The sequence below is a fragment of the Malaclemys terrapin genome, chromosome 10 (assembly GCF_027887155.1).
Source record: "Malaclemys terrapin pileata isolate rMalTer1 chromosome 10, rMalTer1.hap1, whole genome shotgun sequence".
Taxonomy (NCBI): Eukaryota; Metazoa; Chordata; order Testudines; family Emydidae; genus Malaclemys; species Malaclemys terrapin.
Genome location: NC_071514.1, coordinates 74217591 through 74230003, shown reverse-complemented (window position 1 = coordinate 74230003; position 12413 = coordinate 74217591). Strand labels below are relative to the sequence as shown.

At 43.6% G+C, this 12413-nt stretch overlaps 1 protein-coding gene across 2 annotated transcripts; it reads right to left on the bottom strand.

Moving 5' to 3' along the window:
- Nucleotides 1-6001: 6001 nt before the first annotated feature.
- Nucleotides 6002-11097, bottom strand: FOXL3 (forkhead box L3). Of its 2 annotated transcripts, XM_054042074.1 has the most exons (4): nucleotides 11001-11097; nucleotides 10731-10859; nucleotides 9643-9811; nucleotides 6002-9270 (listed from the first exon to the last, which is right to left on the bottom strand). In XM_054042074.1, the coding sequence occupies exons 2-4, from the start codon at nucleotides 10835-10837 to the stop codon at nucleotides 8788-8790; spliced, it is 759 nt and encodes a 252-aa protein (XP_053898049.1). In that variant the 5' UTR covers nucleotides 10838-10859; nucleotides 11001-11097; the 3' UTR covers nucleotides 6002-8787. The 2 variants fall into 2 exon arrangements, with proteins under 2 accessions (XP_053898049.1, XP_053898050.1); XM_054042075.1 differs by having other exon boundaries at nucleotides 9643-9709; nucleotides 10731-11097.
- Nucleotides 11098-12413: the final 1316 nt, after the last annotated feature.

Genomic DNA, 12413 nt, shown 5'->3' with positions numbered 1-12413 from the left:
TGCGGGCTCTGGGGTGCGGCTGGGGATGAGGGGTTGTGGGTGCAGAAGGGTACTCTGGGCTGGGACTGAGGAGTTCAGAGGGTGGGAGGGGGATCAGGGCTGGGGGTTGGGGCACGGGAGGGGGTTAGGGGTACAGGCTCTGTGTGGCGCTTACCTCAAGCAGCTCCCAGAAGCAGTGGCATGTCCCCCTTCTGGCTCCTACGCAGAGGCGCAGCCAGCCAGCTCTGCATGCTGCCCCATCCACAGGCACTGCCCCTGTAGCTCCTATTGGCTGTGGTTCCTGGCCAATGGGAGCTACGGGCACGGCACTTGGGGGGGGCAATGTGCGGAGCCCCCTGGTTGACCCTATGTATAGGAGCCGGAGCGGGGACATGCCGCTGCTTCCGGGAGCCATGCGGAGCCACGGCACACATGGAGTGGGGCAAACCCCAGACCCTGTTCCCCGGTGGGAGCTCGAGGGCCAGATTAAAACATCTGAAGGGCCGGATGTGACCCCCAGGCCATAGTTTGCCCACCCCTGATGTAAGTCCACCTAGCCATAAGAACAGGTAATTAATTAAAATACATTAAAATAATTAAAATACAAAGCGCACTGTGGCCCTTGTCGCTGACTGGGGCCTCTAGGTAGTATGATAATAGAAAAAAAGGTAATAATCATGACAAAATTATGATTGTTCAATTTTGTATATTTTGCTCTGAAAGCTAAAACATTGTAGTGAAATCACGTGTGCGTTACCATGTAGACAATATACCGTACATACTCGATCATAAGCCGGTTTGTTTATAAACCGACCCCTCCAAGGTGGATAAGTAAAAATAGAACATTTTTATGACCCGTTCATAAACTGACCCTATAATTCAGGGGTCAGCAAACTTTGGCTCCCGGGCCATCAGGATCAGCCGCTGGTGGGCTGAGATGGTTTGTTTACCTCGAGTGTCCGCAGGCACAGAGGTAAACCTAATTAAACAAAGGGTCCCGGCGCGCCAGCTGCTTACCCTGATGGGCCAGGACAGCAACTGGGAGGGGAGAAGCTGGGGGTCAGGGGAGTAACACTATGACCACCCCCCACATGACCCCACCCCTAGTCCGGGACCCCCACACACTCCCCATCCCATCCCATCCCTTCCCACTTTATCTGGGGAGGGCCAGGGGAGGATGTCTCTGGCCTGGCTAGAGCTGCTCCGGCAGGCTGGGCGGCGCGGCCGCAGTATGTTCCAGTGGGCTGGGTCAGGCGGCACGGCCGCAGCGTGCTCCAGCGGGGCGGCTGCAGCCTGCTCTGGGGGCGGGGACAAGCAGCACGGCTGCAGCCTGCCAGCCCCGGAGCTGCAGCTGCTTCGGAGGCTGGGGGGAGACTCTGGCCCCGCCTCTTTCCTTCTGGCTCTGCTGGCTGTGCTGCCTCTCCTTGCTCCCCCTGTTGGGGGGAGGGGCTGTGTCCCACCTCTCCCTCTCTATACCTGTTCATAAGCCGACCCCCGTCTCTGGTGCTTCCCTTTTTCACTAAAAAAATTCAGCTTATGAACGAGTATCTACGGTAAATCTTGATTGGGAGAGGAGCTGAGCACCTGTGCTTCCCATTGAGCAAAATGGGAATGGCGGGTGCCAGCTCCTATTACTACCAGACCCACGGTTTGGGAGAAATTCACTGAGGAGAAATAAAATTCTTTTTCAGCTAAGAAAAGGGATGCACTGGTCCACTCATGTTCAGGTACAGCTGCATACACGTAAATCCCCACTCTCGTCCCACTGGATGAGTGCTTTGCTTTAGAGCTATTCGGGTTCATTCTTTAAATAACATCCTCACTACAGGTAGAATATTTCCACTTCTTGCTTCCTTTTCCATACACTTCCACGTCTTGCTTCACTTTCTTTTCTCTTGGCATAAGGAGGCTTTGGGGTCCTGGTTTCGACAATGATCGACTGAGTCTCCATCAGTGAGGGGTGGGGTGGACGGAGCAGCTAAAGAAGCTACAGTAGCTCTGCCCCATGGATGAGATTGTATTAGTAGCAGGTTTCTGTCCTATAGCTTTCGAGGACCATCCCAGTGCACAGCCCATTTACCCAGACTGTGTATTAGATCTAGGGTTTGGCCCTTGGGGAACAATCTTATATCGGCAGGGTAATGGATGGAATGACCCAACAGATCTTTCTGTGATTCCTTACTTAGACAAAATTCCCATTGACTTCCGTGCATTTTGCCTGAGTTGAAGACTGTAGAATCAGACCTATAGGTTGTCTTGAGCAGAAAAGTGCTGATGTTTGAACACCAAATAACTGCAGCAGATATTTAAATACGTTAGTTATCCAAATACCCCTGTTCATCTGGCAAATCACTGGTCCTGGCAACACAGGGTGAAATCTTGGCTCCACTCAACTAAGCGTCAACACTCCACTCGCTTCAGCAGGGCCAGGATTTCATGCATAAAGTCATTCCCAGATGACATAGTGCAGAATGATGTTATTGCATGATAAGTAGCACTGAATTACATCCCATGGTTTGACAGTGGCTCCTATGTTCCTCAGTCTAGGGAAGACAGAGACAGAGTAGATAGAAAACATAGCTCAATGCACCAGCCAGGCAAGTTATTTAGTGTATTCAAGGCTTCCCATCCATTGCTTATCAAGGGAGTCGTTTCTTGTTGCTTGCACTTAAGGAAACACCATTGTGGGACTGAGAGGACAGGAACAATGGTGCCCTGTTTTAATGTGATATTTACACAATATAACACCCTGAGGCAAAGGGATAAATATATGAAGCAATGTTATTAAAATAAATAGCACAGTTGTGAAACCTAAGAAGGGATCTACCACCACTGCAAATACGCTAGGGGCTAATTTCTGATGGGTACTGGAAACCTCATGTTTAAGTCTCGTCTACATTACAAGCTGGCGGTGTGATTCCCCGGCTCATGTACACATACTCATGCTAGTTCAATGAGCTACGAGCTAGCATGCATATAAATAGCAGTGTAGCGGCAGTGGAATGGATGAACCAGGCAAGCAGATACCCACTGGTTTCAGGCATGTCTCTGCTGCTTCTCTATGTACTTCCAGTTACCCTGGTATTTATACTCATGATAACTCAGTGAGTATACCCGAGTATGTGAACATGAGCAGGGGAAGTCACACCTCTAGTGTAGTGTAGAGGTTAATTTAATTCTAGTCTTTCCTGGTCTACACAGTGCCCCTGTACTAGTAACTATATACATTCCAAACCCAGGGAGGTTGAGTGACCCACGTATCACTTGGTGGGAGAGGCAGTGAGTTTGATTCACAGACCAAGCACTTGTTCAAATAAAATATTTGAACGTGTTGCGGGAGGAATTGAGAGACTGCTGGGAACTTGAACACAGAGCATTGTTTACTGTGGTCATGAAAGGACTGATACAGTTATATAGTGAAGCTTACTTGCTGCTTTAGTTACTAGCATCTGTCCTTGCTTCAAGCAGGAAGAGAAACTCAGTGCGTAGCGTAAACCTAGACCAAGCAGGGCCGGCGCTTCCATTTAGGCAACCTAGGTGGTCGCCTAGGGCACCAGGATTTGGGGGGGGGGGTGACATTTTGCCGCCCTTGGCGGCAATTCAGCGGCGGGGGGTCCTTCTGCGCTCCGGGTCTTTGGTGGCAATTCTGCGGCGGGTCCTTCACTAGCTCCAGGACCTGCCGCCGAAGTGCCCCGAAGACCGGGAGCGCGGAAGGACCCCCCCCACCACAGAATTGCCGACGATGACCGGGGGCGCGGAAGGATCCCCACCTAGGGCACCAAAAACCCGGCGCCGCTCCTGAGACCAAGAAAGAATGTAGGTTTTACCTCTTTTCTCTACCAACAATAAAATTACTCAGTCCTACCAGTCCAAAATTTTTCTTAATCTCTTAAAGTAATGACCACCCTATGGGGACCAGAGGTCATTCACAACCCCACTCGGTGCATTTTCCTGCTCTCCAGTGAAAATGTGCACACAAAATGGCTCAGAACAAATGGAATGTTGGTCAGGCCTGTTACATCCCCTGTCCCCTATTATGGCTGACAATGTTCTGCGAGTGCTTCTTTTCAGTTTCACGGCTATGGTGAGAAACATGGCATGTTTTGATTCCTAATTTAGAATGTTTATCCTGAAAGATTCCAGGATCTTCATTTGAAAGATAAACTCATTCCTTGTTTTCTCTTTGCAGCATGCATTCCACAATAGTGACACTGTGTGCCGTACTTTGTATCAGGGCTTAGCAGACCGTCACAACTATAAATTTAGGACCTTTTCGAACACAAATAACTTCTGGATGGAAACAAGCCAGTTGGTCCATATAGGCAGGTCCATCCTTCAAGGGTGCTAAAAGAATTTTCATAGTGGGGGTTCTGAGAGCCATTGAATTAAACTGTAAACCCTGTATATAATAGAAACCACTTCAAGCCAGGGGGTGCGGCAGCACCCTCAGCATCTCTGGTTCCAGCACCTATGCCATCCTTTCTAATTAATAGCTGAACATCTCCTCTCAGAACATGCCCCCTATGCCAGGAGTGGCGGGAGTGAGATGTAGCAGCAGGACCTGCATTTGGCAGGAAGTTTCCCATCCAACAGTGGAATTCTCCATGGCTAGATTATGGTACAGAGAATGAGACAGGCTGCCAGTCAGCTTCTGGGGATTGTACAGACCAGGGTTTCTCAAACGTCATTGCACTACGCCCCCTTCTGGCAACAAAAAGTACTACATGACCCCAGGAGGGGGGACCAAACCTGAGCCTGCCCGAGTCCCACCACCTCCAAGGGTGGGACAAAGCCTGAGCCGCACTGTTCTGGGCAGGGGGCCCAAGGGCTTCAGCCCCAGGCCCCAACAAGTCTAAGCCAGCCCTGGCAACACCATTAAAATGGGGTCGCAACCCAGTTTGGAGTCCCGACCCACAGTTTGAGAACCGCTGCTACAGACACTCGTTTGATCACATGTCACTAAAGTTCCCAGCCAGATAGCCAGTGTGAGGACTGACTTGAGGTGTGTGTAACAGATGTGATACACTAAGCCCACCCAACAAAACACAGTACAATAGGATGAAGGGCAGGTGAAAGTCAAGACTCAGCATGCACCAAACCCCAGCTGCTTCTTGTATACTGCCTTTATTTGATTTTTGGAACTCCCTTTCTATGGAATGAGTTAGTGGGGCCCAATTAGAGTTACTTGTCTGCTAATTCCAAGCTGTTTAGGGCATTGTCTTCAGACTTGTAAGAATATTCTGATACATATAAATGAGGGGTGCTCTTTTAGAGCCAGAAGGGGATACCCTTACTCACATTGAGTAATCCCTCATTCCCCAAGGTGTCCCATTAAAATCCTTCCCTTTATGAACAGAGCTCAATACTAGGGCCACATTCTCCCCCTGTTTACATGTTGTGCCCCCGCACCCCACCCCCAATGGCTTCAACATAGAATATGAACCTGTGTATCAAATTCTGCTCTTGGTTACTCTGAGCTAAAACTGGAGTATATCCATTGACTTGTTGGGGCTCGCCATCTTTTGTAGCTTGAGGCATGGGCCATTTGCAGCTTTAAACTCTGGTAAATAGTGAATTCTCTGTGACTTGAAGTCTTTAAATCATGATTTGAGTAACTCAACCAGAGGTTATGGGTCTATTACAGGAGTGGATGGGTGAGGTCCTGTGGCCTGCAATATGCAAGTGGTCAGACTAGATGATCATGATGGTCCCTTCTGGCCTTAAAGTCTATGTACATCATTGACAGGCTGGCGATGGGAGAACTGAAGCAATAGCACTGGACTGTGCGTGCAGAAAATAACTGGGCATTTTTTTCCCCTGTGGAAAGGTAATTTACGTAAATTTATCCACAACTAGCATATGGCAATAGCTCACAACTTTGTTAATGGAAACCTGGTGATCCATATCACTTGTGTAGGAGACATTTGCTCGGGGGTTAATACAATATTAATGTTAATATCAATGATCGATCAGAGGATTTGCAAGAAAGGCATAAAGTATTTAATTATAATTACATCGGGAATGGCTTTGTAATGGCTACGACATTTGAATAAGGTCACATCTAGCCCTCACCCCTGTTATGTTGTTCTATATTAAATGCCATTCACTTTAAGTGCTGGAAACCTTTCTGAAGTACTCAGAATATAAGACTCTGGGTAAATTGAAATATGTCCATTCATTTTTAGAAATATGATTGATATCCTTTGCAAAACAAATGTTAACACACATTTGTACACAAATTTCTTTGATTGTATGTTAGGGAAACTCAAATATAACAGTCTTTCTTAGCAGGCATTTCACAGAGTTCAAAAGAAAGGGCTATTTGCGCATATTAATTCAGCTTTAGCTCTCTGATGTCAATCTTTACATTTATAATTCTGTCCTCTGCATTTTCTAACACATTTATCCAAAAGTTACTCGTTACGCCCGGTCCTGCCTCCATTGAAAGCAATGGCAAATCTCCCGTTGTATTCAGTAGGAGCCAATATTGGGCTCACTATCAACCTTTGCTGCAATTTAGTTATCTTTTGTTAAAAATGTCACCCAGTAACAAAGAATACATAGTAAGAAGCATGTTTGTACATTTAGCAGCAGAAAAATATATTTCAAATATACTGTGTAGATTTACTGTAACTACAAACTAAACAGCATTGTGGCCTTGTTTAAAACTATTAAGAAAAACAGTTTTGCATATAAAGCGGTAATACATAAATGTATGTATAAACAGAGAGGTGCACACATACACACACACAACTGAGTGCATACATAGATAGAGATACTAAGTACCAACATGCTCTTGCACACCTACATTCTACCGTGAATATGTTAAGGAGCAAATTCTGTTCTCTCTTACAGTGATATGAATCCATGTGCACTGGCGGCAGTGGCTTTATTCTGTGTTTACATCAGCGTAAAGGAGAGATGAATCTGCCTTCGGATGACTGCACAGAATAGCCATTGATTCAATGAGCGTGACAAGCTCCCATCTGAAGGCAGAGTTTGGCCCAAAAGAATGATCCTTTGAAACTTTGGAAGGCATGCTGGGATGTAACTTCGACATGGTTTGCCACTTTCTCATTTAAAAAATAGTATTCAGTTAAGTTATAAAAATGCCTAAGGATTTCAAGTTTTATATTGTTGAAAACAAATAAGAATTTATTACCAATTTGTAATGAATACTGCTGCTGGTAAGCTGTAGGTAGATGGCAATATTTTTAACACCAAGAAGACATTCATCATGCATTTTTACAACATGTAAGTGCAGTGATATTGCTCCCTTTCTCAATAACAATATATAAGAATATATAGTATAAATGTACAGTATATATTAGCAACAATGTAAAATAACTTAATGAAATGTCAAAGCTTCTGGATAAAAATTCAGGTCATGCCTGAGCATACCTTTTGCACAATTTTGCTTAAACTTATCATCTCAGCTACCTTTGTTTACCTTGAATTTATGTTACAAAGACAGATTTTTGTTCTTTATATAATTGCCTATTACACCAACTAGTATCCTGGGCTGTTTGTTTGTTGTTTGCAAGGTTAAGTCAAGCCAAGCCACAAATAAGGGTTCTGTGGAATCCATCGTTAGGGAATGGAAAACAATTAATTGTGCAAAATGTGCTTGAAAAAACATTACTACGCATCGGTCATATCTTATCATTGTACATAATTGTAATTTTTTGTTAAAAAATATCCATCTACAGTGTATAGGGTAATCAAGCTACAATAATTTTAAATGGCGCTCATGATCCTAATGTCAATGTCTCTACATTATAAATCTCACCAGTTTTGCTAAAATTGTATCAAGTACCACTTTGGTGATTGCTTGCAGGAAGAATCAATAAAAATCCACTTAATAGGAATGTACAACTTGTCTCAAAGCAGGTAGGGGGACTTTACTTTTCCCCACATTTTGTCAGCGGATACAGTTTCTTGCAGGGCCGATCCTTCATTTATGCTTACTATATAAAATATGTGCAAGGGCTTTCTTACATCTCAGGAAAAATTGTTTTAACCATAGATATTGTGGGTCTGTAATATCAGCCATCAAAGTTTACCAGAGTTCCGCAGCCTTGCAATAACTTTCATGCAATTAACTGGAATACTATTTCACTTCCACTGGTTAGGCAGTTATGCCCTGAATTCAACAAAAAATTCCATAATCATGCAATGAATAAGCATATTTATCAAATAGCACAGTGACTGACCTATGCTATATACTACTCAAATAGTCCGAGCCATAATACCGAATGTAGCAAAATAGGATGGGCTAAATTGTTTTCTTGACCCAATTAAAGAAAAAAACTACTAGATTCTCAGCTGATATAAATCAATGGAGCCACACTGGATTGACAACAGCAGAAGATCTGGCCTATATAGTGGAGTTAATCCTAATTTACACCAGTGTAAGTGAAGTCACATCTCCCTTGTCTTTTACAAAGTACGATGTGACAGAAGCAAACTGAAAGTAGATTGATTTAAAGAAGAAAGGAAAATCCATGCAAAGCAAGCTGGTGTCCACGATATTTTAGAAAATAAAACTGCAGTTTCACAAGATGTCAAGGTCATCAACAGTGTTATGAGTTAGATATTAGACTCTAACCTCAGAAAACTAAGTTCTTGTGGTATAAATAGCATCTTAGCTGGCTGATCGAGTTACTCCTCACCCTTTCTGAGAACTACTTTGGAAAAAGATGGCCAACTGATGATACTCAGTGATACCAAATATAGACTGTATCACAGAATTTGTATAGACTGTTGTATAGACTGTATCACAGAATTTGTTACCAGGTGTGAATGATATCACATTGTCCAGAACTGGAGATTAATTTTTTGGGACTCCAGTAATTGATATTTATTATCTTGCATATGATACTGAGATCTCAGAACAGGCAAAGGGTCTGGGGCTGAAAGAATGTAATCGATGCTAAATTTAATTTCAGAGTCAGATTTTCCTAGGGAGGAGTTGTTTAGGCTCTGTCTGTTGGAGGTGTTGTTTGGAAAGAACCCATGAGGCTCCAAGAGTCTGGGTCCAGATTCGGTTGGCTCGCATTTACTTTCATGACAGGAGATGCTGTATAAACCAGAATCCATGGAAGACGATTCAGGGGAGGAAGGATCTTTCCCTCCACTTGGTCTCTGCTCTTTGTGTTCCCTTTTCATGTTCCTTCTTCTCCGTCTCCGCCTGTAATTCCCATTTTCAAAAAGATCCAGCATGGATTCACATCCAGATGCAAAGCTCCAATAGTTTCCTTTCCCCTTCTCATTCCCTTCTGTTCTGGGAACCTGTATTCATTTAAAGGCAGTTCAGTGTTTGTATGTGTTACAGATGCTGCTGCTTAACATCTGTGTTTATTTACATTCAAGAATGGTGTAAACATACATGACAAGCCATTTAAACCCATTCTCTTTCATTATACTACTTGTAGGCAAAATCCAGCCTCTTCAATTTGCTTTATATTAACATAAATCAGAAAAGAACATACACATTACCTCTTCAAATGACAGCATGTAGACTGCAGAGAGATTTACAATTATTTGTAGCTGAATTGTTTGGCTCCCCCCCCTCTTCCAACATTTCTTTGGGAGACTATTCCTACATAAAGATATTTTCAGTTGCGCACAGCATGTATGCAAATATACAGTTACTGATCTTACCTTTACAAAACAACTGTTAAGTGATAAGTTATGTCGGATGGAGTTCTGCCAGGCTCTTTGATTTGATCTATAGTAAGGAAATTTCTTCATTATAAAATCATAGATGCCAGACAAGGTCACTTTGTTTGAAGGACTTTGCTGGATGGCCATTGCAATTAAGGCAATGTAGCTGAAAAAGGAAAATTCAGTGTTATGCCATTGCCTTGTATGTGTATATTTTATAACTAGGGTCTACCCCTGTCTCTCACACTCATACATAGATGTGTATGTGATTCTTATATAAAATTATAAAATTCCTCCTTGTCCTACATTTTGGTTAGGTCCCTCCTTGACTTGAGATGGCTTTTACAGACATCAACCAGTCTGCTCAGAATCCTTTTGCTTTAGTCTAAGAGCAAGATCCCTATTTAACACACATTGATTCATACAGCATGATACACAGGCATTACTTACAGACAATTGAAACCCAGTCAGACTGTTTCTCCTTTCACTCAGCAGGCAGTGCTTATATTTAAAAAACACCAAAATCTCAAACCGCTCAAGGAAAGTTTCCCTAATCTATTATGCTCCAGTGAAATGTACCAGACTGTGAGACACCATCATTCCACTGCCTCCTATAACTTCAGGGCTGGAGAGTTCATCACCTTGGCTAATTAGAGGGACACTGGATGTTATCTTTCTCCAGACCTATTCATGAACCCACATGGTGCATCTTTGTTCAATTGTGGGGACATCCACATTTATTTCCTTATTGAGCATCCTACAAATTTGATTAATTTCCCTCAGTGTCCCTAAAAAGGGCAGAAAAGGACAGCTGAAATCTGATGATACAAAGGAGTCCAGGACATTAAAGCCAGAAGTTTCACTTTCCCCAAAGTGAAGAGATGAGGGAAGAAGGAGGAGTGGTGGGATGGAAGAAAAAAATACTTATTTCAAGGGGAAAAAAGAAATGCCTCCCCCCAGTTCTCTGTGCCTTGAGGAAACTACCTGGAAGGATACCTGTGCTGGTTACCAAGGGGGAATTCCCATTATCTGACAGTGCAGACAATTTCCATGGACAGAGGAAGACTTTGAAAACTTAACCTTACCTGTATGCTGGTCTGGTGAATTTTTTCTCTTCGTCAGAACTACAGGTTGGATAGTCATCCCCATCATAATTAAAACAGTTATAGGGGTACTGTGTATTATCAAACATCTTCCTGCTCTTGGTTCAGCTCCTGTGGAGTGAGAGAGATGGAGTGATGTTTCTCTTTCTCTGTGCCTGGGCTCCCTCCTCCCTTTTTCCCTCCCCTCTGTCTCATTCTCTCTCTCTCTCGCGGCGCACACACACACACACACACACACACACACACACACACTTCCTCAGTGTTGGGGTGGAGATTGTTTTTGTAATTCTTCAGTCCCAGACAGCCAGTCTGTTAAGATATTCCTTTTGTCGGTGTTGTTGTTGCATCCAATCTGCTTATAGGAAAGGCAGCTAATAACTGATTAAATTGGTGAGTTCTCCCATGAACCTTTGAACTTGGGTGTGTACTGCCAGTAGCTCTGCTCCGGCTCTCTGGGTGGTCTGTGCTGGAGAGGGGCCAGCCGTTTTGCCATCTTTACATACACAATGTGACAAAAGCAAACAACATGATGTTAATGAATCATGCTTCAAGGTTTGTTCTTGCAAATTAAACTTTGAGAACAAAGTTTCTCCACCCTCCCCTGTTCCCCCCCCCCCCTGCTCCCTTCTCTGCTCAGCAGGGTGGCTTTTTATTTATTTATTTTTAGAACCCGACATACAATAAACAGACATTCCAGCCAATAATGCATGCTGGCCCTGATCTGTAATCTATAATAGACATAAATTATATTTCCATGACTAAAGGAAAATGTGTACATTCAAAGAGAGCAGAACAGAGGAATCCGAGGGACTACTGTCAAGCAGGAAAGTAAAAGGAAAATAGCTGTAGGCAGAAGATCTGCCTGTGTGGGCTTTGATCTGGAGGATAAATTAGACTAATAGCCCTGTGTGTTGGCATCCAATACAGTAACAATTTAATAGTATTTCAATGCTTTGGAGTGTTTTCCAACAAGTGACGTAAACCAAAGACATGACACAACGTTTCAGGGGGACTAAAAAGGTGTAGGCCACATGATAATTACGTGATTTGAAGATGGCTATTTCCCCAAGAACTAGCTCGAGGAGGAGATGCACATTGGAAGGGAGAAGGCAAATCAGTGTGCTGACAGTTACCTGGATGGAAATAGAAAAGCAGAACTGCTAGCATTACAGTTCAATGCAACTTTATTTTCTACTGCATCTTTCCTACAAACTACATCCCCAAAGCTCTTACTGAGTGAAAGGATACGTTTAGGGTGAAATTCACTCAAGTGACAAGGAGAGACTTCAAGTGAAGTTTAAGCGGGGTATAGGATTTTGCCCAAGCGCTGGAATGAACTTCACACTCACGGAATTAAACAATAAGCAGATACTGACTTCTCTTAAGAGTATCAAGATTTACAGACCAGAGAGGTAAATTCTGAGAGGGAAAAATCATGATCTTTCTCAGGTATGTATAACAATATGTAATAGCGGAGGGAGGGAGAAAATATGAAGCAGAAGCAACGGAGTACAGAGATGTTTTCAGAGGAACTATGAAAATGAGCCAGAGCAATTATGTAGAATCAGGAACACACCTACCCCAAATTACAATAACCATCAGCATATGCATGAGATGCAGATTCCAAAAAGTCCCTTAAAGCACAGGCTCAGATCCTACTGCCAT